The 27624-nt window shown below is 49.9% G+C and overlaps 1 protein-coding gene across 4 annotated transcripts; it reads left to right on the forward strand.

Moving 5' to 3' along the window:
- The first annotated feature begins 3374 nt into the window (after positions 1 to 3374).
- On the forward strand, positions 3375 to 26068 carry PRAG1 (PEAK1 related, kinase-activating pseudokinase 1). Of its 4 annotated transcripts, none has more exons than XM_040065736.2 (6): positions 3375 to 3437; positions 5933 to 6324; positions 7521 to 9352; positions 17334 to 17491; positions 20760 to 21493; positions 24748 to 26068. In XM_040065736.2, exons 2-6 carry the CDS (start codon positions 5968 to 5970, stop codon positions 25783 to 25785), a joined length of 4119 nt encoding a protein of 1372 aa, XP_039921670.1. In that variant the 5' UTR covers positions 3375 to 3437; positions 5933 to 5967; the 3' UTR covers positions 25786 to 26068. The 4 variants fall into 4 exon arrangements, with proteins under 4 accessions (XP_039921670.1, XP_039921671.1, XP_039921672.1 ...); XM_040065737.1 differs by lacking the exon at positions 3375 to 3437 and adding an exon at positions 3650 to 3835; XM_040065738.1 differs by lacking the exon at positions 3375 to 3437 and adding an exon at positions 5147 to 5257.
- Positions 26069 to 27624: the final 1556 nt, after the last annotated feature.

A 27624-nucleotide genomic window follows, 5' to 3' on the forward strand; every position in this document is an offset into this window, starting at 1 on the left:
CTCAAGAGAGAGTGGGGACTGGAGCAGCTGTGGGAGTCCCTGGCCACAGCATACAAAGCCCACTTGTTATCAGCACTGTCATATGCCTCTCTGCCCCCTCCCCCTGCCCAGCTCCACCACAACCGCTGCATCCCAACAGCGCAAGCCGAGCATCCATCAAAAGGCCTATTATCCTACGATTTCTTAACAGTCACTGTTGCTCTTGGGTATGGAGAACCAAGCTCCCCCTTTGACACAGAGCCCCGAGCAAAGGAATAGCGGTGCCTGTCGCTGGTTGGCATGCTGATCTGCAGATTGTCACGGCAGCCGGGTGGGATGGGGGCTGCTGCCTGCATACGGGGTTCTGTTAGCAATTTAGACCTTCCCTCCAGCCCTACAAGGTAGACAGGTCCTACAGACTTCATACTTTTGGCCTCCAGATGTTAGCAGTGGGGGGAACTCCCATGGAGGGTGGTTAAGAGACCACATCCTTCATTCTTTATGGCTGATGCTTTTAATCTGCTCTTCCTGGATTGGAGGAGGAAAAGGGCACAGAAACAAAGCCATCAACCTCTGGAGCAGGCAAAGGGTCTGGAGTGCATGGAGAGGCAGCTTCCAGTGATGTGCACATTGACTCAAGCACTTCTGACTGGCACCAGGTGCCAACACCCCCAGGAGCCTGCTGGAGAGTGCCCCTTTTCCCTTGCACCCCACAGGCAGTAGGTGCTGGCACTGGTTGCTCTTGGCTCCATCGCAGGTGCATTTTTCTGGTTGTATATGAACAGGCAAACTGGTGGCAGCACGGACAGTGCCATCTCACTTCCACACACAAGATCTACCAGCTGTGACACCCATGGGCAAGGCTGGAGTCCAGGCAGGGACCACCCCAGCACATCAGAGACTCTAGCCAGGAGGAGATCTGTGCACCAAAAGTGGAAACTCTGATTTGCTCAGCCACACAGTGTAGACCATAACTGTTAAAAGGTATCACAATTTTCCTGGTGCTGGGTGTTTTTAAGTCTCCTGGAGTAAAAAAGCACTATTGGCACCAGCAATCTTGGTAACTGTGCAACTTTGCTGGTCATGAGTGATGCTGAACCCATCTGCAGAGAGCTTTGCTTCTTTTGTCTGCCTACAGAGACACTCACCGTGGGTTTGTGCTGATTTGCCTGTTCCCAAGGGGTTATTCTTACAGATGACACTGAAAACAAGACTCAGTGATGGTCTCCCTTCTGCCAGTGAGGGATGGTGCTTGAAGCTCCAGTCATCCTAAAGTTTCCCTTTGCGCTGTCAGGGTTGCTCTGAGCCATGTGCCTGGTTGCTGAGACAGTGTTCTGGAAAACAATACATTGGGAGACATATGGCTGGCTAGGATATGTAGTCATGTCTTTGCAGGCATTGTGTACTGCTTTCCACTTGAGAGGGCTTCTTTTCTGCCAGTTTTCTTGGACATTGAGGAAATACCAAAACTGGACAATGAGGAATACTGTACTGGGGAAACCACGTGACTTTACAAACACGTAAAATCCATCATGCTTGGTCTCAGACCTTACAGAATAACTGTTTTATAAAAACCAGAGGTTGTTCAATTTTCTACTGAAATCTCTGGGCATTAACAGGCTGACTTCATTAGAAAAAAGAAACTTTAATTATCCTGTAATCCCAAGGCCTCTGGCATGGGAGAAGTTTTCCTACTTGGGGTAAATATCTCAGGAGAATTCACTCAGTGAATTCGGTGCTGTTCAGTGTGAACATAGCATGAATTTTAAATCTGGCTTTTCTTCTCAAAGCTGTCCTTGACTCTTCACTAAGAAGGCTTGCTGAGAAAATTATAGTGCTCTTACTGAAAAGAATGGAGGCCCTTTTTAAAGTTCCAGGTAAGAAATTTAGATACTTGAATTTGAAGAAGTTTACCACCCTCCAGGATTAGCCAGCCATACACCCACTACCTCATCTGGGCTGGTAAGAGCTGGGTTCTTTCCATCAAACTTTCTAAAATAGAGAAAATGTCAGAAATTTGGGTCTTTTGGTTTCCCAGCTCATTTTCCCCTCCCACAGATGAGCTGATCTGTGCTAGGAGAGAGGTTTCTGTCATGGTGAATGCATTTCTGAGAGGTAATTTACTTGTATGACTGGGTGTGCTGCCATTGGGATCCCACATACAGAAAGACGCAGCAAATTGATAGTGAGTGGTTTGCTTGAAAGAGGAAGCGGGAGGCTGTTAAGCAGGTATCTTCATGGCAATACAGCAAATTAAGTGGAGGAGTTCTGGGGTCTCTGGACTTCTTTAATAAATGATCAAAAAAGAAGAGAGAACATGAGCAGACAGACACAACTGCAAAAGACCAGCTAGCCAGGATGTTTGCAAATTGCGCTATTGCCAAAATTCCCTGAAGGGGAAGAATTTACTGGGATAATTTGTTCCTGAGAAAGATTTTTTTTGTTTTGTTTTCCTATAAGTGCTGTGCATATCTCCAGTTTCTGTTTTGTTATTTGGGGCTTGGATTCTCCATTATGCAAGCCCATTTGCCTTTTTAATCCACTGTTATGTATGGGACTAGGAATGCTTTGTTGCACTAAAGGAGCGGTGACTTAAGTAAAGGACCAGAACTAAGGCCCTGACCTGGGCAGGGGGAGAACTGTTTCGGTTTTTCCTAGTTTCGAAGAATTTAGATGCTCAAAACTACACACCGCAGCACAAGTACCAGGGTAAGTGGAGACTACTCCTTTTCCAGCCTGCCCTGAAGTGTAGCTCAGACACTACGGTGACCAAAATCTCATCCTGTTTCCTTTTAATGAAGCCCAGCCTCCCATACCAGCAGAGGTTTGAGATTTTCCTGAGATGCTGTCTGCAGTTTTTGCACAGTAGGGTCAAATCCTGATTTCACTTGAGGCAAACTTCTCTCCCTTCCACAGCATCCCTTCGAGATGAGCTTCACCGTGTCGCTGTCTGGCCATTTCGACGAAGACGAGTGAGCCCTCCGAGCCCTCCGGCTCCCAGTGCCTTCCGGCTGGATCACTGCCGTCCTCAAGGCTGGTGTCGGGGCTCGGGGCGGGTTGGTGCGGAGGACGCTATGGGAGCCGTGCGGGGCTGCTGGGTGCGTGTCTGCGTGCACGGCCCGGGGGCCGGTGCCCGCCGGGATGTCCCTGAGGCAGAGCCCGCCTGGCTGAGCGCCGCCGGGGCGGGGGTGCCGCGGGGCTGTGGCTGCGAGCCGCGTACGCCTCGCAGGGCGCGGACAGAGCGCTTTGTGCGGAGCCGGGACGCGCGGGGGGCGCCGCTCCCGCCCGGGCCGTGCCCACGCCGTGCCCGAGGGGCGGGACCGGGGCGGGACGGGGCGGGGCGGCAGCTGCCCCCCGGCCCACGCGGGGCCCCGCTCGCCACTCGCCCGGTGGCGGGCGGCGGCCGTGGCGGGCGCGGCGCGGAGCCGAGCGGAGCCCGCCGCCGCCGCGGGAGCCTGGTGAGCGGGGAGCTGCTGCCGGGGCGGGCGCCGGGCCTCCGCCTCCCGGGACAAAGCCGGGCTGGGAGGGACCCCGGCGCCGCCGCTCGGGGCCGGGGCGGGGCCGCCCGGGGGCCGGGGCGGCGGGGCCGTGCCGCTGCCCGCCGAGCGTGCGGGCGGAGGGCCGGGGCGGGGGTCTGTAGCCGGCTCGGGGCGCGCTCCGGTCCCGACCGGCAGCGCCGTCCGCCCCGGGAACCCCGGCGGACGCTGCCCGGTAAACTTTTCCCGGTCCTGGTGGGCGCCCGGCGCCCCGGAGGAACCGTCCGGCAGCCAGAGCTACTTGGGTTGGGGGTTTGGGGCTTTTCTTTGCGCCGGAGCATCCTTGCGCCGCAGCCTGGCATCTCCATCCTAGGGAACAGGTAGCCCTTGCATCGGTACTCACCGGTGCCCTGGGACGCGCGGGGGCTCCGGGGATGCCTCAGACCCAGGTGCTGGCTTTCGGCTTGCCCAGGGACAGACCCAGGTCCTGGCTTTCGGTCCCTTATCCCCCACTGATCCCGGCCTGTTTCCCCGCGCGGCGCCGCGTGGGTTGATGCGGGTGGATCCCCGGTGCAGCCGGCGTGCGGACACGGGCCCGCCCCGGGATCTGGGCAGCGAGAAATGACGGCTGGAGACAGGGAAACCCTGGTCTTTAACAGGCGTTTGGCAGCGCCGAGTATTAAACCAGAAGTGAAGAGTTTTTTCTGGCTCCGGTGCCTGCTTCCCTCCCTCTGATTTTTCTTTTTAATTTGCTGGCTCTCACATCAGGACACTTGTTCAACTTCGGGTGATGCTGGACACTGCCAGCTAAATCTAAAAGGAAACAAAGGATAAAATATTTTTAAAGCTGTTTTCCCTGCCGTAAGTAGGGAAAGTAAGTACTGTTAACCTTATTGAAGGTGTTAGAATAAGCTGCCCTTTGGTTAATTCAGACTCTATGAAGTCCATGAAAAAAACCTGTCTAAAACAGTGGCTTCCCTAAAAAGAGATACACGGTAATCTGATTGGTGAATACCAGCGACATTCCTCTTTTTTTCCCTGCTTTTTCAAGAAATACGTTTATTTATTAGCCTGCCAGACAGAAGGAGTCTGCAGGTGCTAATCGTTTAGCCGATCAAAGACACCCTTCCCATAGGTGGCACTTGATTTTGGTGATGCTTGCGGGTCAGTGGCTCTCTTCCCCCTTCACTTTTTCCCACCCAGACTCTTATTAGTTGTCTTTCTTTGTGCCATGTAGTGTGGGTGGCTGTTGGAGGGGCTGGCCAGGGCATCTCTGAGCCCAGAGGCAAGAATCTTTACTGCAGTGCAGGCTGTTTTAGGGGTGCATGCAATTGCGAAAGTGGCCATGGCTCTGGTGGTGTTTCAGTATGCCCGGCGTGGAGGAAAGTGCTTAAGGATCAGGCTGGTAAATTTTGCTCATGTGCCTTCAGGATTGGAGTGTAAAAGTGCCTGTTCACTTGGATACCCTCAGGAAAGGGGATCAGCTGGCCAGGGGATGATGACCTACACTTGGTTAGATGAGGAAGGACTCTGTGGAGCCACGTGGGGGAATTATTCGTCCTGACCCATAGCAGCTGGCTGCATTCTCTGTCTGATCTTCTTTCCTAATCCACTGAGCTTTGTGGGAGTCCTCCTCCGAGGTAGCTCCAAAGTTGTTAGTTCCAGGTATCTAGCTACTGGCTAGAGTGCAACCAGACCTGGCCAGGAGGGGGTTGGTGGGGACGGGACACAGGAATGCAGGAATGTCTTGTTCCTGGGGCATTTGCCTCCTGGGGAAGGAAGATGGGAAGGAATCCTTGTCTGTAAGTAATCCAAGAGTAAAACGTTTCTCTCCTTGCAGACAATGAATCGTTTCAGCGAGCTGACACTGTTATTTGTGGCTCTTGGCAAACCAGATAAAAGCATTCTGCCAGACACTTGCTCAAATCAGCGCCAGCCCCAGCCTTGCTGATTGCCTTTCACTGGGTGGGAGAGAAGTCTTTGTGTACCACGGCAGTAATCACAGTGGTGCTCCTGGGTGAAGGAAGGTTGTTGCTGGTCCCCTTGGTTACACAGTCTCTGATTCTGGTCCTTGTGTCTCCTGGCCTTTTTATTTTCCCGAGAGAGGATGCCACTTTGGAGAAGAAATTTTTCCTGTCTGGCTCTGCTTGTGGGGCTGTGAACAGCTATTTCCAAGACCCCTTTTCTTTACCCTTGATCTAAACCTTGCATGAGGCTGGTTGTACATGCTGATTAAGCAGGGAATTAAATCACATAGGAATGCTGCTTGCTTGATGTCTTCACTGTTACAGAGCTATGCTTAGAAGTTGAGGCTTTTCAAGTGATTGTGTGGGCTTTAGTTAAGATGTGAAAAAAGCCTGGTAAACAATATGCCTTTGTGATGAAGGCAGAGTAAGTGTAATTATCACCTGTCCTATTAAAAATCTTCCCATTTGGGGGCATAATCAAGCTAATCAGAGAGTGTTGTGCTTTTCCAGATGACTAGGCGATCCTTTCGAGTGGCTCGGAGCAGATGCAAAATGAGCAGTGGAGGGCAGTGCAGAAGACGCAGTGGGCTCCCAGTCTGACCCACGAGGATTTGAAGATGTCTGCGTGCAGCGACTTTGTGGAACACGTTTGGAAGCCCGGCTCCTGCAAAAACTGCTTCAACCCGAAGAGTTCCCACCGGCTGCAAAGACCCTCAGACGTGGGAGCTTGTGGCGTGCTCCCGGATGGAGCTAGGACCAAGCCCGAGAGCCTCGTGTTAGAAGACGAAGGTGTAAATACTTCCCCCTTCTCAAAGCCAACAATTGCTGTGAAGCCAACAATGATAAACTCGGATGTTTCTGACGCGTGGGCGGATGTGAATATGAATGCAGATCTGTCACAGGTAATGATTAATCCAATCAAAGTATGACTTCCCGTTACTTACCTATCCTCAGAGTGCTAGCAACATCTATTACAAACGTTTCCTTCCCTTTGTTTTTACTACTGGTCTTGACTCAGGTTTTTAAGCCATATATTAGTTTCTCAGCTTATCTTTGGTTGAAGCTGAATGAGCTGCTCCTCACAAGCCATGTGCAGAGGAGCTTAAAAATACACTGTTTGTTTAGGAACTTCCGGTTTTCAAATGAGCACGCGGGTTATTTTCCTGGGAAGTTTTACTGAAAAGATGTCTGGTTGCAGTCAGTGCTGACTGGATCCATGGTCTTTGTGGGTGAGGAAGGAAAGTGCCCTGTCTTCCTACTCCTTCCTACCGATCTTTGCCAGAGCAGTGATGCCCTGTGGGTGTAGCTCCTCGCCCTGAGCAGTTGATACCAGCAGTGCCTCAGCAGAGTGATGCACAGGCTGCTGCCCCACAGCCTGTGGCATAGGTGTGCTCCTACTTCCCCATGCTCCACAGGAGAGTCAGGGCTCACCAGCTCTCTTAGCCTCCCACTGCTGCCCCTTTCTTTTCTTCGAAGGGGTGAATGGCACACGAGTGCAAGCTGCCATTGTTGGTGGCGTTTAATCTGTGCGTGCAGATTTGGCATGCCTGCTCCCAATCCCTACTTCTGAGCATGGCCAAGCTGCTATCCCAGGATAACCCGTGACGGTCTGTGTCTGTTCTGGAGTCACAGACTCTGGAGCAGTGTGAAAAGAAAATAAGCAGAGAGAGGTGCAGATATTCCTTCGCTCTCTGAATCTTTAATTGCACAGTGATTCACAGGATGACAGGTTGGACGTGTTTCTGGCAGCAAACCCATAGGAAGAGAAAGGAGAATATCTTATTCCAGTGCATTGCCTTTGTTGGTAATTCAAGGATTAAAAATAATATTAATAATTAAAAATTATTAAAATAATTAAAAATAATTCAGATAATAAAAAAAATTCAAGGATTAAAAATGGTCTAGGGAATATGACAAGTGTTTTACCGGGAAAGGTTTGTGGTGGATGAGCACAGCAACATAGATGGTGAATTCCAGAGTACTGTTCTGCAGGGCTGGGCTTTTGTTTTTGCAGTTTGCGGGTTTGTTTAAGTTTTATTTGTCTTTCATTTTGCATACGCATGTTCTGACAGGGCATTTGTCTCTTTGACCCATGCAGGTCAGTTGGGGCATGATTTCTAGCAAGCAACTCCTCCTGAAATCAGGAGATGCACAGCGCATCTGCCTTGACAATTTTGGCAACGGTGGTGTGAGAAAGCCTTTCCTTCATAATCAGCCCAGCGACTGCTTGTCCTGCTGTCCTCCCAGCTACTCCATGGTGGGTCTGCGTGGCCTGGAGAGTCGAGTGGAGAGAAACGTCTCCATCCACAGCCTGGTACTTGTGGGTGAGATGGGCAAGCAGGAGGACAGAGTTAAAGACAAGTTTGCCCTGCCTCATCAGGTCCCCTGCCCTAATCCGTCTGCCTTGGGGGACAGAAGCACCACTAACTCCAGCAGAAACACTTCTTCCCAAGCCAGAGAAGGAGCAGCGCTCCCTTCAGGAAGCGACTGCGGTCACATCTCCTCTGTCCTGGAAAGCGAAGGGGGTGAGTACTGTTCAATAACGAAGTGCCACAAAGAGCACCCTGTCCCGCGGGAGCCGTGTTGCACAGAGAAAAAGGCTGCACAGTGCGAGGAGAGTCACACTCCCAGCGGATGGAGGCTGCGGGATGCTCCCGAGATTCCAAGGCCAAGTGGCCGGGCAGTCAAGTTCAGCGAAGAGGAGCGCAGAGCTGTGAACGTGGCCTTCTGCATCACGAAAGACCAGAGTGATCCTCTTCCCTATACCCTGTGCTCAGACAGGAAAAACCTGGCTCCCCACACGGAGCCTGCCACCCTCCCTGAGAGCACGGGGAGTTGCAAGGCGGCTGGCCTTGCTTTGTCCAGGGAGGATGAGGCCTGTCCTCTCCCTGGGGAGCCCTCTGTCACTGGGGGCCTCTGCACTGAGGGCTCAAGCACCCCGCAGCAGGCTCTGGTGGAGCCGCAGCGCCCTCGCCTCACCGAGCCGGCTCGTGGTGACCCCATCTATGCCGAGAGCACCAAGAGGAGGAAGGCGCAGCTGAAGGCCGTTGGCAGCCAGGCAAAAGCAGAGAAGCTGCCCCACGGCACTGCCAAGGAGAAAACGGATGGGTTGTGGAGGGATGGTGGCTGGGCTTTGGGAGGTGAGAAGGAACACCAGGACTCCACTGGCCAGGTGGCAGCAAAGATAACTATAATGACTGCACACACTGAGGATGATCACAAGACAATATTCCTCAGCAGCCCCGACTCAGCGGTAGGAGTCCAGTGGCCATGTATCAGCCCCACTTCCCACCCTGATTTTGGGACTTCATCACCTGCTCTTGAGTCCGGACAGGTTTTTCAAGCATCTGGATGTGAAAAGAGCACAAGATTTCATCTGGCAGCTTCTGTCAAGACCTCACTTACTGAGAGTCCAGCCATTCCCCCAAAGATGTCCAAAAACAGCCAGCCAGGCAGCGAGGGGAGCCGTGTTCCCCCAGTCAGCTCCCATGTGGGAAGGTTTGGTGATGACAACAGCCATGATGGAGCTGGTACTCAGCTGCAGCTGAGGAGCTGTACTGATACAGGTGCCTTTGGGGTGACCCCTTCTCCCTGCGCTCCTGTGAATGGGGTCTCTGTGGAGGAGTCCAGTAGAGGCCTGGCAGGCTCGTCCTATGACAGGAGGCAGAAGTACTATAACCCAACGTGGACCAAGCAGTGCCGAATAGAGGAGGAGGAGGAGCAGGAGGAGGAGCAGGAGGTCTTAAAACACCCATGGACAGTAGGAGCTGAGAGTGGAAAAGCTGGTGCCGACTTCGTGGATGATAGCCCGATACTGGAGAGCCAGACTGGAATGACCAAATCTTCTTCTTTCTCCTTTGATTTCCCTAAAGACAAGAGCAATGGTGTGGAGTTTGCACCGCCGCCGCCACCGCCGAAAAAGCAGTCTAGGTACAGCCCCGTGAGTGTGTGCATGGTGGTCCATTAACCCTTTGCAATTGGGAGGGTTGCTGCAGGAGTTCATTGGCTAGGAGGTGCTTCCCATTCTTTTTTCCTGCTTTTCTGTCCAAAGGTGGGCTTTCAGGAGCATGGGAGGTGACTGCACAGCTGGAAAGCTATTTGTCTTTTAACTCCGAAAAGCTGTCTGGTCTTTGCAAGTCTTGCTTTGAATGTCATGTGCACTTGTAAAAGCCCTTCAGGGCTGCAAGATATGGCCTTAAGTCCCAATATTCAAGTGAGAAAATGGTCCATGCCCAGGATGGCTGATGTTTCCCAGGTCAGCTTCGTTGGCAGTTCCTTGATGCTGAATAGCATAGAAAACCTGGAGTTGCAATCTTCTCTTGTGGGTGGGACTGGGCAACTTTTATTGATGCTAATAACAAGGGCCTCCAAAACCAACATTTTCAGTTTGGCTCTTATGACTTTCTGCTTTCAAGGTAAACTCAAAGCTGCAGTTTCCCAGGGAGGGCTCCATGCCTGCAAGCAGGTAATTGGAGCTTGCCCGACGTGGGCTTGTTATGTGTGGGAGCCACCTGGCTTCAGGCAACCTTCTGCTCTCTGCTTTCCTGGAAGTCAGGTTTGCAGGCAGGGCAACTGCAGGCCCCAGAAGACAAGAGTGAGGGAGGAAGAGCTGTCCATCTGGGAAGGAAATAGCCCTACTAAGCAATTAAAAAAAAAAAAAACCCACCTTAGACTCTTAGGCTTCCAATACTTTGTGTGCATTTAGTGCCTGCAGCTGTGTGCATCACCAAAAAAAAAAAAAAAAAGGAAAAGAGAAATAAAATGAAGGTGGTCAAATGGGGGTAGAAAATTTGTTTTTCTCTCCACTAATTATGTTGGGAGAAGGATAGTTTTGCCTTTTGCTGGTGTCCCAGATTTGCTTCATTGTGTGTGGCAGTTTTGCTGCCTGAAACTGTGCATCGCACAACATATTTGACTTCAGATCCTTGATTTAAAGTTAGGAGAAGGGATGGGTGTGTTTGGTGGAGAACTTGGCCTTGGGGTCTGTGGTCAAGCTTATGTGTAGGCATCACTGACTTTGGGGCTGAGATTGAATTTTCAGTGTGTTTCGGGATTGGCTAGCCCAGGGAATGAGTGTTTTAAATTGGCCAAGAAGTGAACAAATGAAGTTTCTCAAGGGAAGGGAAGAGATGAACAAGTGGCTTTAGTTCTCCTTAATGCTGGGCTTCCTGCTGTGATGCCTCATGTCTGCTGCAGTCAGAGGAAACAAGAAGGACCACAAGCAAATGAGCATGTAGATGTATTTGCTCTTGTCCTCCGTGTGCTGTTATGACAGCAGAGGAGTGTGGAGCATTTTCTGCCCCTTTGAGGGGCTGTTTCATGCTCCTGGTGCCATTGGGCTGTGCCAGTTCTAGCAGTTGCTTTTGAGTCATCCTGATGAAAGCCTATATGCGTGTTAGAAAGCCTGTATGAAAGCAGGCAGGGAAACTGAGGTCAGGGAACACGTGGCATCCATGACTGGGATCTCTGGCAGAGCTATAAACCCTGCTAGGTGGTTGAGGTAGGTTTTGGTTACCCCCTGTGGCTGCAGGGCAGGTTGTGCTACAGGTATTTGTCTCCCAAGGGCCTTGATGCCTGCAGCTGAGCCGTGGGGCACCTTACTCAAGAGCTTAGCCCTGCCTCCAGCTATCGAAGCCCAGTTGGCTGAGGAGCAGTAAGGAGTCATCTGATCAGACTCAGGTTTTGCAAGCCCTGCTTTGTTTCTTTGCTTTGAGGGTGCTTTTGTTTTCGTCTCAAGCTAAGCTGTGGCTGCTCGGAGCGTGTCAACGCAGGATCCCGGGCGGTGGGAGGGATGGCTGCGTGCACAGCCGGTAAAATCACCGCGGTTGCTTTGTGTCACCCTGGGCAGTTGTTGCAACTTCGGGCCATGGCCTGGTGCTGGAGGAACATCCCCTCTGTTCACCCTGGGCTGCAGCCAAATACCTGCAGGAGCAGAATCACTAGGATGACTCTGAGGCACATCCACGCTCTCCTGGTGCCGGGCAGCCTATGAACGTGTGCTTGTCCCCGATGGAAGAACCACTGATCCCTCTGTTAGGCTTACGTACTCCTCACACAGACAGAGCACCTCAGCCCAGGACGTTCCCTGGTGGCTCAGCTGCAAGGGCTCCTTCCGTGGGTGGAGGTGAAGCCGGTGTAGACCTGGTTGTGGCACAGGCTTGGGGCTGGGGGCTTAGCAGATCAGGGTTCATCTCAGCTGCAGGAAAGGTATGTAACCGTCCCTTTTCCTTCTAGAGCTCAAACTGAAGCAAGGCATTTGATTTCATGCTGGAAAATTAAGTTTGCCTGTTTGACTTTCCTAATGAAATTTAATTGCTTGTTTTAAGGAAAACTTGCATGTGTGTTTGAATAGTTGTAAAGCACAGAAAGAAAAAGTGAGCACGTAGATTTTATTTTGTTCATCTTGGCTTTAACAATTAAAAGGGAAAAAAAAATTTTACAGGGCAAATTCCTTCCAGAGACTGAGGAAACTTTGGTTTGGAAGTAAGCTGTCTCTTAGGCTGGCAGAAGGAGCGATTTCAGAGGGGTTTAAAAGTTGTCAAAAAAAGGAAAATAATGTTTGAGACTGTTTTGTCCTATATAAAGCTACTGTGGATCTCTTGCAACTGTTTCTTCATACCATCCTCTTTTTCTGCTTGTTTGAAAGGTTACAGATATTTGATGTTTGCTTGGTCTGAAACAGAATGACAAATAAGTATAATTACAAGGGGAAAAAGGCTAGAAAGAGAAGATGGTGGCTGGTCTTCTTCCAAAAGCTGGGAAGGTAGTTGACTAGGGAAGGAGCTCACCAGGGAAACTAGGATCCCCAGGACATGCATGTGCAGTGGTGATTTAAAGGCTCTTTGGTGTAAAATGCTCTAGTATGGCCTTCAGTTTCTTGGCACAAGGAATGAATCTTTGCTGAAATTTATGTCTCTCTTATGCAGAGGATCAGGCTTAAATGATCCTCGTGGTTTCTTCTGGCCTTCAAAACCTTGATGGCTAATTTATTTCACGTGCCTCTTAAAGAAAGAAGACAGTGATGCTGTTTTGCATCTTGAGCTGTTTTCATCACAATTAGTGCCACCTTCAAAAGGCATTGCCGAAAAAAGCGTCTGAAATTTGCTGAGTGCGCTGCCGTGGGGTAGCAAAGGTGCAGCACAGCACTTCCCCACACCTGTCATTGCTGAACACAGCCAGGGAGAAATAGCCTGAGGAGTGCCAGGATCGCCTGTTCCGGTGCTGCTGCCACCGCTTGCTGCCGGAGGACACAGAGCACAGGAGTGTTACAGAAAAACTGCAGTGCTGGGAATGGGATCGCCAGGAAAAGAGCCAGGTTTGTTCCTCGCCGGGGAGGTGGTGCTGGCTGGTGGGGCTGTGCTGTGTGTTCCTTGCCAGGAATCAGTCTGTGAGGGAGCACCAACTGTACCTGAGGCAGAATAGTCCTCTTTTCTTTCCATTCCTGAGGCACCCGTTTCTCCTTGGAGCTCAGGGTCAGGGTGTACCCCAGTGACAAAACACACTGGCTTAAAAAGTTGTGATCTATCAGCTTATCTTTTAGGAGGGTTTGCTTCTTTTAAAATTAAACTCATTTACTCTTATGTGTATTTCCTGTCCTACCACTTTAAAAGGCACAGAGTTGGAAATCAAAATGAGATTCTTTACCTTCTTCACCACATTAGAGTATGCAGTGATTTAATTTTTGATATACCTACCATCTTAATTCTGTACTCTATCTGAATTTTCCAGTGCATCTCCAGGCTCCAAACTCTTGTTTCAGCTTAACCTGTGCTACATAAAACCCCTCTAGTACAGGGAAGAGCCGTGTATCCCTCTGAACAAAGCTAGGAGTTCTTCAAAATCCTTTCTTTCCTTTACCTCAGTTTTGGTTTCTCCACATTTGCCAGCTGATAGCAGAAGAATAAGTACAAATCTAAGCTTCAAATGTTGTAAGCTCCTGTATGCTGGGTTTTAATTTCCCTCTGCAACCAGGGGAAGATACTGGAAGAAACAGCAAGTGGCAAGAGGAGGAAGATATAATTATTCACGTTCCATGATAGACAAGCATATGGTACAGTGGTGCTTCCTCTTGTGTAATAATTATGCCTAGCCATATGTTATGTTTGATGCTGTAATGCAGTCTGGCTTTTCTCTCTTCTGTGCATTAGTTCCATTATTTTATACTGGGAGGGGGTGTCTTGTTGACATTCTCACCAAACACCTCCTGGAGTGCAGTTTGCTGTGTCGTGATTTGTGTGTGTTCTCTGTTCTCCTCTCCCCGTTCCTCTGTCACATGATTTATAAAGCTCAGCATCTCTGTTATCAGTTCAGCCCTGTGATCTGTGCTGAGAAGGAGTGTCCTGCTCCTGCTGGCACAGCAAGGCTGGCAGACCCCGGTGATGGCACTGCAGAGTGACCGGGGCTCTGTGCGGGGCAGAGGTGTCCTGCACAGCCCCCAGGGCTGCCAGCAGGCTGCCCGCGGGATGGCTGCGGGAGAGGAGCGAGTGGGAGCCCGGCAGCCTTTTTGTCCAAGGGGCCTCCTGCTCCCCAAACCTGCCCCTTGCGCTTGTGGAAAGTAACCAGATCTCTGTGTCAAATCTCAGGCAGGAAATTCAAGCCGAAGGTATGTCCAAAGTCCAGGGATTCCTAGGCAATATCCCAAGGCATGTGTGTCTTCTGCAGTTAGGGGAGTCAAGCTTCGGTGCCCATCTCCCCTGTGTCTCTGAGAAGTGCAGAGCATGCAGCTGGTGATGCTGGAGTCCTACGGCAGCATTCGGTGGGACCCTGATCTGTGAAGAAACGTGAAATTATTGACTAACACGTGGCTACTGGTCAAATTGAGACACGGGAAAGATGAAGCAGGCCCTGGCCAGAGGTGCAACCCGAGACAAGGGAAATGAGCCAGGTCCCTTTTCAGTGTTAAGAGAACTCCAAACTGTGGGTTTGGGGGGGAGGGGTTGTTTTGTTTTGGTGTGCCTTTTTACAAGACCACTCTTTCCAATCTTGACTTGTTTTAGGCAAGACTGTAAGAATCATGTGGAAAGTCAGCTGGATAAAATTGTTTATGATGGGAAAACTTGTAAATAGGGAACTGGAAGGGTTGCCTGAATATGCCAGGCTGTTGCATGGAGGATGTTGAGTAATTTAAGTGTATTTAAAGCTACCAGGATAGTTGGAGAGCTGAAAATCTGTGAAATCCTGTGGGTTTAGGTTATTAGATTGGGAGAGCTGACTCTGGTGACCTGTTCTTTATGCGTAGGCACACGATGAAGGCTCTGGTGCTGCTCTTGAATTTGCTGGTTATGTTTTAGGTGCTGAGCAGGCATTTTTAAATTGATGTAAATTAACTACTGTTCCATATTTCTCAAGAGGAGTGTAGCCCACAGGTATTTACAAATCAGTGGTGCAGGGCACAAACCCAGTGTTTTCTTTGGGATTAAAATGGGTTGTGCTCTTTATTTCCAGCACCCTTCGGTGATTTCCAATATCCTTCTGTGAAAAGGGCTAGACAGAAAATAGGCACCCTACTAGCAAAGCAGGGGATGTTGGGGTTAGCTGTAAATCAGGGTCCCACGGGCTGTTGCAGCGATGAGCTGTTCAGCTCTTGGGGTGGAATTTTACTGAAATGGGAGAGTTTGACCCTAGCAAGTTATCAGTAGTAATTCTTTGGTAGAGTGGGCGGCATTTTGATCTGTGCAGGCTGCGCCCTGGGCTTCAAGCAGCTCGTAGGAAAAGAGGGAGATGTGAGGCAGAGGTATTTCCAGGAGGGATTAGCTGGCCCGGCTGCAACATCTGAAACAAGAGCAGGATGTCGTTTAAGCGGCAAACAATTTCTATTTCGGTGCGCCTATTCAGGAACTGCGCTTTACATCGGTCACGGCGGTGCGGGGAGGAAACGGGGCTCTCTCTGCATCTGACTCCAGCAACGCTGAGCGCAGCAAGGGCAGCGGCCAGCACGGCTCTGGCCGGCGCCACGCTGCGCCCAGGTTGCTTGGAGGGATAGGTGTGGCCGCGCACGGCGGACCTTGGACCGCGCCGAGCAAAGTCCCATCTCTCTCTGAGTGCGGGAATGGTAAGGCAGCTCCGTGAGTTTGTGTGGAGTGATGGGAAAGGAGCAGAAATGCACCAAGTTTTCGGGGGGGTTGGGGGAAGGAATGTGTTGGAAAACATCTTATCTGTGTGAATCAAGACCGGATATCTTGCTAAATCTTCTTTTCTGATTGGATTCAAATGGTTTTTTTTGATTCTTGCCTGGTCAGACGGTGTGCGGGCATGGGTGTGCATCCTTGTGCTTTTTCCACCCAAATTACTAAATGTTAAACATCTGAGGAAGTTGTAGGAAAGTTATATCTTTATAGTAATTTTTTTTTTTTTAAGTGCAGTCAGTTGCTTTCAGCAGCATTAATCATAAGAGACCTAAAACCCCTCAAACTCTCTGTCTCTCTCTCTCTCCCTCTCTCTCTCTTTTTCTCCCTCTCTCATTTTTTAAACTGTGACTTGTGTGGTGCATTGCAAAGTTTTGTAAATTGTCCCCAAGAGGCTTGCTGTGATAAATTCATCACGTGTGGAAGACCAGTGTCTCTGCTGAAGTATACCTGAACTGGTTTTTATAGCCTTATTTTCATCAGCCCTTGAGTATTTTTAGACCAAGGCAAATGAGGAAGTCTGGCAGAAGTTTCTTCCGGGCTTCTCATACACTCTGCTCTCCATGTGGTGGTGTGGACACAAGAGTAAGTGCTTTGTCTGGATTGGGAATGAAACATTTCTCAATCTTCAAATAAAAATCTGTGTCTGCTGTGCTTGGGAGTTTTGGATGAGGAGGGGTCCCGTGCATGTGACCAGGGTGCCACGAGAAAACGGTCGTGCGTGTCTTTTGTTTGTCTTTCTCAGCAGCCATTCAGCCGTCTGATTAGGAAACACCGGATACCTTCCAGCAAGATACCTGGTGGAAGTCCTTTTAATTCTGTACAAGTCTGCCACTAACCTTCTTACATTCTTAATCAACGTGTTGAATTTTATCAGCAGATTGGCAGTTTTGCTTAAAAAATGTGGACTGATAACCTTAGCTTTCTGGCTGGCAGAGTGGGAACTGTACCAATGCTAGGAGTGTTTATGCTCTTCTCTGCTGCCTGATTTCAACAGTTTCGGTTGTTTTCCAAGGCAGAAGCATGAAGAAAATACAGGGGAAATTCTTTATCTTAGCAAAAAATGCTGCTTGCCTAAACTGGTCACTTAAACCATTACCTAGCAGGTTATAAGTCCGGCTTATGGTTGGTTTATTTATTTTTTTAGGTGGAAGCTGCATGGAAAACTGTAGGTCTTACATTAAAAACTGTGTGGTAGGTCCTGAGTTTGGCAGACTCATGTTTTCTGCAGAGATGCTTCTTCTTTTGCAAGAAGGTGTTGGTTGTTATTGCGATGCGTGGTTGGAGATGACGGACTCTTCTGCTACCTGTGCCTCTGTCATGAAGGAATGGGGTTCACACACCCAGCCTCCACCTGCCTTCTGTAAATGGGAGGAGTGATGCCACTTCCTTCCCTTAAGAGCTTTGTTGAAGGCAAACACTGGTGGGTCCCCACTTCCGAGTGACAAAACGGGAAGTGGTCCAGGACCTCGCATGTTCTAGGCGAAGGAGGTGCAGACTAGGGCTGAATGCTCTTTGCTCACCAGCTTTCCCTCTCTGCTCAGCATAGGTAGTTTGGCCTGGGGATTGCAAGCCTATAACCTGCTCAGAGTCTGTGGGATGCAGTTCCCCAGGTATTGGAGAAAGAAGAAAAGTGCACAGGAATGAGGTAGTCTGGTGTGATAAGTGCAGTGTACGGATCAGCAGAGAGCAAACTAAGGCTGCTCTCAGTTTGAGTCTCCATGCAAAAGTGCATTCAGGATATCCTTTTGCCATCTGTCTCCTGACTTCTCTTTCTCTCTCTCTAGGCACGCTCTGAAAATGAACCCAAGTAACACTGAGTTGGAGAGAGCCAGCAACAGCTCTGCAGAGAGCCTCAGCCCACCCTTCAGGAGCGCCCACGTCACCTTCACGGCTGGCTCCAGCGACAGCCTCGACTCGGACACACAGACCGGCAGCGATGGCAGTAAGTGACCACCACGTGTCGGTGGGGTAGCGTTGTACCTGAGGCCACTGCTGACACAGCATTCTTGGAGCAGGGATCACGAGGGTCCGGTCCCCAGCTCCCCCGGTGACCCTTCATCTTTCCACTTCTCCTCCCCTTCTGCCTCTTGATGAACTTTAGATGAATGTGGCAGAGTCAGACCAACATCACAGAATTTTCCTCTTTCATTCAGCACGTGCCAAGATCATTCGCCCTGTAGATCTCCCCTGGTCTGGATAAAAGCTCCATATAAAAACAGTCCTGCTTGTGCTTCATGCGTTTCACAATGTCACAAGTAGCCCTGCTACAGGAAGTCCTGCCTAGATTTGAGGAGTACCAGAAGGAGTTTTGTACTAGAGGTGATCTCTCCCTCTCATTGTGTTCCCAGTTATTTCTTAAGGGGAAAAAATCTGCCTGCACTCGTTTAACTGAGATTAAAAAATACTTACTATGAAGTCACTTTTTTTCATCAGTGCGTAACTTAGACATGCACTAACGTGTTCGGCAGCTCAGAAAGTATTTCCTTAGCAAGAGTAACCTTCATGTAGTGGAAGTTCTGTCTTTCCAAGAGCAACAGTGTGCAGCAGTAAAATTAAGAGCCAGAGCTCTGGAAACTCCATTTTTCCACCGCTAACTTGGAGTCTGAGAGTGAGACTTTGCCAGGAAATTGTACAGGGGTAAGAAAAACTCGCATATGTTGGATCTTTACTTGCTAGGCACAGAAGCAATTTGCTGTCAAAAATGATAGGGACAAGAGGATTTCTCTGCCTTCACTAACAGAGAAGCAACTGCTTAAACTCATCATGCGAAAGATGAGTTTTAAAATGAACACTCAAATGCAGTTTATCTTGCTGATGCGAGCAAGAAGCTGTGCAGTCAGTCACTGAGTGAGGTGAGCTCAGATTAATTGGCTATGCTGTCAGATGTTAAAATATGAAGTGGAGGGGGGCTTTTAAGCCCTTGACACACAGAAGGACTCCATGCTGAAGGTGCAGAGCATTTTTAGGAGAGTTGTGAAAGAGTTTAATTCATTACCCTCTGCTTGGGGCAGAGCCCAGCAGCATATAAAAAAAACTTAAGAGCAGTTTGGCATTTGTGGGCTAGGCATGTGGACCGGTTGCCAAAGATTCCAGTGCTGACGTTTGTTTCCTAAGACTCTCTCAAGTAAATCTTGTCTCTTGAAACAGGGATTCAGCTGCATGTCCTGGCAGAGATGCCTCTGGTGAGGTACTCGTGGACTGCACACTGAAGAATTTCTCTTGGCTCTCTCCTCTGTCAAAGCCCTGTGGATGGGAAGTGGCAAGAGGTGCCATGCTGAATGATCCCAGCCTGTGGCTTTCGACAGGGTTTTAATGGAGAGAATCTTTCCTGTGGACCCCTTAGAGGAGGATGCAGAGTCTGGGTTTTCATTAAAGCTTGGGGCTTGGATCTGAGTTGTTAAGGCAGACATTTCTCAGCTGAAACTGGAGAGCAGTCACTTGCTGGGCAACTAGGTGTACGATACAGGCACACACCTGGGGCAAGGGTCCAACAGGAGTCAGCTCGGCACCCAAGCACTGGGGCAAAAGATTCACATTTCCTATGGAGCTGTTTCTGACCATATTGTTAGAAATGAGCTGCTGAAGCAGCCTTGCATGGGAAACAAACCTGCAGAAGCCGAAATCAGTGCTGCTCGTTCCTGAGGTACCTCTCGGTGATGTTGGTGTGATGGGATAGATTACAGGAGGTGCATACAGAGAGCCTTAGCAGTGGGGGAGACAAATGAAAATTGACCAGTGCTACCAAAATCAGGTGAGGAGGAACAGGGCCAGATGGTGCCGGCATCCACTCTGGTAGCTGAGAACCAGGGGATCTGCCCTCACGTCATGTGGTCTCAGGTAGTGGAGCAGCTAACAGGGATTGCTGCTCTGACACAGCTGGTGCAAACCTGCAAGTGACACGCCAGGGCAGGCTGGGAGCTCAGGGACTGAGCACTTGGAGGTTGTACGTGATTGCTGGTGAGTCACTTGGGCTGTGAGGAGACAAGTGCCTTCTTCGGGCTGACAGGGAAACCGCCCCAGGCCATTCCTCTGGAGCAGGCAGAAAGCTGCTGTGGGGAAGTGCCTGCTGGCAGCTGAATCCTCAGCAGCAGCTTTGTGGGGAGGAAGGATCGTTTGCTACCCCTCTGCATCTTAAGAAAATAGATTTAAAGAAAGCAATAGATCCTGCCATCTGCTCAACTATTAACTATTTGCTTGGAGCAAAACCCCACCTTTCATCTTTCAAGGTTTATGCTTACATATGAGTTGTCATTCAAGTGGCATAGATAAATTCCCTTAAATTATTGTCTCTCTTTAATTTCCCCTCCACTCCTCACTTGTTCTATGACCTGAAATTACTGCTCTTTATTTTGATGTCAGATCACCTTTTTTGTCTTTTTTAATATTCCTCTTCTTTCATGGCATGTAAGTGTATTAACCCATCTCCAGTCTGGCCCAGGTAGGAAAGCAGCTCCTATGGCTGCCTAAAAAGAGCCAGCCATCCTAACCCAATCCATGTACAGCTGGCATGTGGAGCTGCTTGGGGTTTAGTGGTATGTAGAGGGGCCAGCCTGCCCTCTGAGCAAAGAAGTCTGGCAATAAGCTGAGAAACAGGCAGTGGGGGGAAGGCCAGATATTTTTCAGCCAGATGGAAATTGCCAAAATCCCAGGCTTGCTCAGTGACCCTTCCCCAGTGTGAAGCAGAGAGAAAGGTTCAATATACTTGGAGTGCTCTAGTACAGCCAGAGGGCTGGAGCTGTGTGCCATGAGTCACTCTCTCCCCATCATGCCCTGCTGCTGAAGGACTGGGCGGCAGCTCCCAGGTGAGAAAGGTTGTGTTTAAAAGATTGTCCTTGTATCAAGTGCTTCATTCTTACCTCCCTGTGGATGACATCACGGCTTAAATATTTACCGTCTACTACCTTTTTACTACTGTATATGCAGTTCATAGGGGAGTGGTTTCAAGGGTGGGGAAGTGCATTTCTCTGGAAGGCTGGCTGCCGCCTGCTTTGCAGACCTGCTCTGTTAAACTGGATTAAATCCCTAACCCCTCCAGTGAAGCTTTGCAGTTGTCAATAGCTGAAGACTGTGCACTGTGCTCAGATGTAACTTGACTTGCTGCTTTCTTCCCAGTCAGGGCCCTGAGGGGTGACAGGGATACGGAGAAGGACCTGTGCTCTCAGCCTGCAAGGGTCACTCATGGCATCTTCTTGTGTGTTGCTATCTCCTAGGACACTCATCTGAGCTGAACCACTCGCCCCCTCCAGCTGAGAGCCAAGTGTTTCCCCCTGTTCCTTTCCTTCCTTTCTCCACTGAGGATGGTCCCTCCTCTGCCCCCAGCTGCCCGCCCCCTCTGCCCCAGAAGAAAACAGTGATCAGAACTGTGTCTTCTCCAGATGGCTTTTTTGGGGGACAGGCATCTTCAGGCAAAGCAGCTGGTGCTGCCAGCCCCAGGCTGAATGTCAGCCATTCTGAGAGCAACATGTGCCTCCGAGAGGAGCCTCCCTTCATCCACCCAGCCGGCCTGAGGGGCCGCCCTGGTGCCTTCTCCTCCTCCGAGTCCCTGGAGAAAAGCTTCAAAGGAAACAGCTACTGGGGCTCCAGCCCTGGTAAGGGCACAGGGGCTGGCGGCCCCAGCAGAAACCTCCAGTCCCTCTCCTCCTCGCAGCTCAGCGTGTCCAGCCAGGTGTCCTCGGCCTCCAGCCTCCACAACCTCCTGAGCAACATCGACAGCAAGGAGGGGGTGTACAGCAAGCTGGGGGCCCTGTACGCCGAGTCCCTGCGCCGCCTGGTCGCCAAGTGCGAGGACTGCTTCATGCGGGAGCAGAAGAACGAGCTGCACTTCAGCGAGAACAACTGGTCGCTCTTCAAGCTGACGTGCAACAAGCCCTGCTGCGACTCGGGGGACGCGATTTATTACTGTGCCACTTGCTCCAAGGACCCTTCTACTACCTATGCTGTGAAGGTAAGTCCACAGCCAGGAGTTATCCAGAGGCTCATCTGCATCCTCCAGGTGGAGAGGTGTGCATTAGCAGCACGCCGTGTCTCATACGGTGTCTTGTTTTCTCCATTTGTGTTTCTCACAGGCGAAGTTAGGCACGCAAAACCCCCTCCAAAATTTGCCACTTTCCCACTGCTGCTTGCGAAGGTTAATTTGGAGAAGGAGTTTTTATTGTAACAAGTACCAGTCAGATTTAGCTTAATTGCTGAAGGGGTCTGGATTCCAACCATTTTCTCTCTCTGAAAACATCTTTGTGCAAATACTCTGTTGTAAACTCAGAGGCATTCACCTCTGATGACACAAGCTGATGAAAGGCTGCTCAGAAGACGGCATTTTTGCCTCTGCCTGCCTTTTAAGTGTAAGCTCTGACCCAGATATTGAGTGCTTATATGTTCTTGAAACTACAGACAATAAGATATTGCAGATCCCAATTAAACAATGCGAGGCTGACCCAGACATGCTGTGTAAGGTCAGGTCTGAAATATTTTCCTGTAACTCCACGGAATACACGTTTTGAAATGGAAACTTGAGGTGCAATAGTTCAGCTCTTTGAAACCTGGATAAGTAAGCTTATCCAACCGGTTCCATGGACGTCCTGTGGATTTTGCGTTCTTGATCGATGTTATTACTTGAATACAGAGATTTTAATTTCCGTTCTGTCTTAACACTGGGAACATCTCACTGCTGCTTATTCCTCAGGTTGTTTTCAAAGCCTAAAATAATTCCCAAAAAAGCACTGTCAGAGATGCATTAAGGAAGGGGGAAAAAAAGAAATCTCTGCTGAATCGTTTCCACCATTATGAACCCTAAGAGTTGTTCTAGGATGTTTTAAAACATCCCTAAGGGATGTTCTAGTTAAGTGGTAGCTTAAAAGCCAGTTCATATCCTAAAGGAAATACAGTCAACCCAACAGGGGGGCTGTAAATAACCAGAATCAAACTAGATGAGATCTTGCACTAATACCCTTAGTCCAGCACTCAGAGCCGTGGCTTTTCTTGTTTGTTATACTTATATCCATCACAACTTTCTTCCTGAAGCCTAAGAAGTATGTAGTGAGCTGTTGTGCTCCTTTTCAATCTGCAGCTCCCTGTGGCACCGCCACACCTTTGCTTTTGCCTGCCCTGTTAGGTGAGGTTCAGTAGCTCATCTTTATGGCTGTAGTGCATGAATTCGGCAGAAACAGCACATTTCAGCCTCTTGACAGGACTGCACTTGTGTCCCTGTGTGTGAAGTGGGCTTACTCTGTGCCCTAGGTACACTGCAGGGCGTCTTGACAAAGTCAAAGCCACAAGGCCATACTCTGTGCCAGCATAGCGATGTTGTGTATGTATTTATCCATGTGCATGGATACGACTCCTGTGTGCCACCATCCCTTTGGCAGCCAGAGTAGGGAATGAATAATTGTGAAACATTACAATTGGCTGATCCCTAGCTGCCCCTCCTGGCTTCTGGTATAGATTTTTTGACATGAAAGAGATCACAGACCTGTGGTTAAAATTAGACTTGGAGAGCTCAAAATGGGCAGAGGATCAGACTTGAGCCAAGGAGTGTATTGAGAAGCAGGAGCCAGCGTCTGAGCTGTGCACAGACAGACATTGCTACGTATAAAACAGTTTGGAAATGGCTTTCGAGGAATTAAGCCAAGATATGCTCCATGCCTTGGCTTCTTTCTCCACTGGAGGTGTGCGATTAAGCCAGTCCAGTCTCCTACTTGGAGCTTTCAGCAGGGAGGATGCCTCTGGTGCAGCCAAAGTCAAGAAGAATGGCTGGATGGGAAAGATTTCCCTGTACTCCTTTGGCTGTAGTTGTTCTTCCAGAGACTTCTCTCTTGCCAGGAATCCCTTCCCCCCCCCGCCTTTTCCTCTGCCTGACATGTCTTTCCTTCGGGAGGACGAACGAGCAGGTTTGTTAGCCAGAGGGCTGGAAGGTCTGCTCTGCATTTGGGGACCTCCTGCCTCATCTTGGGTCCCACTGCATTCATCTGCATTCTGCCTAGCTCTCCAAAGCACTTCTTTCCACAAATAAGCCAGGACAGGGTATTTTTGTTTAGAAAAGAGAGGACAATAGGGATTTGAAATGCCCCATCTCCACAGTATTGTCTCATCTGAGTGAATTATCTGCAAATGCCTACATTCAAAGCCTTGCTAGAGGAATACAAAAGCAGCCCTCTTCAGCTCCTCTCTATTCTTGTGTATATTTTAACTCAGAGGCAAAACTGATTTCTTATAGGATTTTGCACACATGCTGTGACTGGCACTGGCACGCTCCAGGCTCTGAAACCTTTTATGCTGCGTTTCAGCCTGTTGCTTACTCCTGTGGATGGCATATAAACACATCACTAAATAAAGGGGAAAAAATATAATAGAAATGCCAGAAGGCCCCATACGCTAATGGATACTCCTATAATAAACCTGAGTTTAAGTCTCTAATGCAGTATAAAGCTAAAATGCAGGAAAAAAAATGGAGATGGAAGTCATGTAGGTTAAAGAGAATCCAGATTATAAAATGCATTTTTCTCCCTAGAGTTTGCTGCACTCTCACTTCTTTCTAGGCCTGTTGTAAGCTCCCATTTTCTCTTTGGTGTTTTTTTTAGCCTGTGCTGAGGAGTACAGCTTGTTGCTGGTTTCCCTTAGCCATTGATCAGGAACTTGAGACTAGTTGCTGACACAAAGTGGAATGGTTGAGGAGGATGTGAAAGTGGCTCCAGGGCTTGGGATCAGAGAAGGATCAGGTGGGAAGAAAGTCCTGCAGGCCTCTTCCACCCCTCACCACAATCACCTCACATTGCATGAAGCCTCATCCAGGAGTGTTAACTATCTCCAGAGATGGAGACAACATGTCTTCTGCCACAAGCTTTGCTTTTCTCCCTCCAGGAAAGTCTCCTGGGTTGCAGGAGTTTATCTGTGATGTAAAAGCTATGTTGCTTCTGTTGGCAGTGAAACAAAACCTTCATGGTAGGACTACTGTCTGCCTTTCCTCCAATTCCTGGGCATTGCCTGGCAAAGGAAGCGTGCCCAGAAATGCAACCCAGATATCTGGGGACTAAGGCTGAGCTGTTGCCGGACAAAAACAATCCTCAAGCCAGGGATGGTCCTGCTTCTGCCATTGTCTTCCAGAGCATCTGCAAATTGCAGCTTAGCATACCACCTCTCAGCTTCTGGTCTCTGCCCTCTCTCTGTCACTAGCTGAAAGACTTTTCTTTTGGTCTCTCTTCACAGATTTGTAAAACCCAGGAGTCCAAGGTAGCTGCTTCGTACTGCAGCCCTGCAGTGCCAGTTCACTTCAACATCCAGCAGGACTGTGGCCATTTTGTGGCCTCCGTCCCCTCCAGCATGCTGCTGGCCTCAGATGTGGGGAAAAGCGTGCCTGGAGATCGCTTCCATCCCTCCCGCAGCGCCAGTGAGCACGACTGCGTGGTGGTCATCACCCGCGAGGTGCCGAGCCAGACCACCGCCGACTTCGTGAGGGACTCGGTGGTGCTCCACCAAGCCAAGCCGGAGCTGTATGAGCGCCGCGTTTGCTTCCTGCTCCTCCAGCTCTGCAACGGCTTGGAGCATCTCAAAGAGCACGGCATCATCCATCGTGACCTGTGCCTGGAGAACCTCCTGCTCGTGCCCTGCAAGCCCCCCATGAGCTGTGCGAAAGCCAAAGATGACAAACACTTGCCCCGGCTCATCATCAGCAATTTTTTGAAAGCTAAACAGAAGACCGGAACTGGAGACTCCAGGCTGAAGAAGAGTCAGGCCCGGCTGGCCCCGGAGATTGTGTCGGCTTCTCAGTACAAAAAGTTCGATGAGTTTCAGACTGGTATTCTCATCTATGAACTGCTGCACCAGCCCAACCCCTTTGAGGAGAAGGTGCACCTCAGGGAGCAGGAGTACAGCCCCGAGGACCTCCCTGCTCTACCCAGCCTGTCCATCTACTCCCGGGGACTCCAGCAGCTGGCCCACCTACTACTGGAAGCAGATCCCATCAAGCGTGTGCGGATCACCGAGGCCAAGCGGATGCTGCAGTGTCTGCTCTGGGGGCCCCGGAAAGACCTCGTGGAGCAGCCCCTCAGCCATGAGGAAACCCTGCGCCAGGTGCTGCAGAACTGGGTGGACATGAAGCGTGCCCTGCTCATGATGAAGTTTGCAGAGAGGGCCGTGGACACGGAGCGGAGCGTCGAACTGGAGGACTGGCTGTGCTGCCAGTACTTAGCATCTGCTGAGCCAGCCTCCCTCTTGCACACATTAAAACTGCTGCAGCTGCTCTGACCTTGGATGTGTCTCGGAGGCAGCTGAGGGCTCCTGACTGCCTTGTGGCTAAAGGTACACAGGCCATTCATATGTGAGAGGTTTGAGTCTCAGCTGTGAATGCATGTTCAGCTCCTGACCCGCACTCCGGTCCGAGTGCACGAGGCATGTTTAGTATCCTCAGCACTGTTAGTTTGCGAGCAGGCAGAAGGGGGAACCTACCCCTATTTTGGGGGATTTTTGTTTTTTGGTATGGTAAATGTGGATTAATAAACTGCCTGCGTGTGTGCATGTTTCTAGTGAACTCACTGTGCCGAGTTGATTTCTGTGCCTGTGCGATCCCCGCCTCTCCCAAAGCATCAGAGCCTTTTTGCCTGGGAACAACACCACACTCTAGGAGTGGGAAGCAGGGATGAATGGGTGGCTGGTTCTATTCAGGAGCAAGGGCATTTCACATAATGCTCCTTTGCAAGGGAGAACCTGGAGCTTTCAAATTCACATCTTTTGTGAGTTTTGGCATCCATTTTGCTTCTCCCTTTCAAAACAAAAATTACTGCTTGTTTCTGTGTATCAGTTCTTTTTTTCTCTGTGGGCAGTTCAATATCAGCTGCCTGTTACCTTTGTTTGATACTAATACAGCCTGGCTTTCCTGTCCAGTGGTGCAGCTGTCGTGGAGCACCACTGTTGGATGAGAAGGGGTGAGAGAGAGCTCAGGGTGGGTCTGTTCATTCGAATGATGCTTGGAATTACCCCTTGTAAAGCTAATGAAATGGAAAATCCCCAATTCACCTCCAAGGCCTTGGGGGAAAAGTCAGGGCCAGGTTGCTTTGCTTTCCCTATCCCTCCAGCCTCCTCCCATTGCCTGGTAATTCACCTGTCCCTTGTGTGTAACATTTATTTCACTCCTTTATCAAGAGATGAGCTGGCACATGAAAGGCTGGGACCACTGCAGGCCGGCAGGGTCTTCTTGCTGCTGGTGTTCAAATTAGAAATGCACAGGGCTGGGTGCACTGCAAACACATTTCTCCAACAGATGGGATGCAGGAGCAGCACAATGAAAGATGGAGAAATTGGCCTGGCTTCCTTTAGCCCCTTTCCCTTCATCCAGACATAAAGCAGCCACTCAGATTTGGGAGAGAGGTGGTGCTGCTGGGGAAAAAAAAAATTTTTCAAAAGTCACAGGCTTCTTTTACTTTTCCACCCCAACATGAGGCAGAGATGAGCTGCCCTGGACCTGACATCAGTTCTGCAGCCCTTGGAGAAGCGGTAAGTTTGGGACATTTGCAGAGAGCCCAGCATTGGCTTATCTGAGACAGGATGTCACTGGCTGAGCTACCCTCCTCCCAGCTCTAACAGGGAGAAATTCATGAGCACCTTCCTCCAGCCTAGATTCACCTCCAGACACAGCCTGGTCTTTTGGGAAATTTAAATTTCCCAGGTTTTCTTGGTACTTTGTGTACTTTCTGTGAATCGTTTCCAGGCTTCTCACCTGGATTTTTCCTTTTTTTTTTTTTTTTTTTTTTTTTTTTTTAAATCTGTTTGGCTGTGGTTGCTGCTGATGGGAGGGGATAGTTCCTTGGCTGGGCACCCATTTGCAGTGAATTTCCTCTGATCCCCTTAGGGAGGAGGCTGTGCACGTCCCTACCTGCTGGAAGAATGTGGGATGGCTCCAACTGCAACTGCTGTGAATTTTTTATACACTGGTTTTCTTGCATCTGACTTTGCATCTGACACTTCCCTCTGGTACAGGTAGCAGGAGCTTTCTAGCTTGGGAACCACTGTCCATTCCATGGATCATCCTGGTCACAACACTCTGGAAGGCCTGGCTTCACTTGCTGCATGTGGTCTCACATGGGCCAG

This window comes from Hirundo rustica, chromosome 5 (genome assembly GCF_015227805.2).
Source record: "Hirundo rustica isolate bHirRus1 chromosome 5, bHirRus1.pri.v3, whole genome shotgun sequence".
NCBI classification, from domain to species: Eukaryota; Metazoa; Chordata; class Aves; order Passeriformes; family Hirundinidae; genus Hirundo; species Hirundo rustica.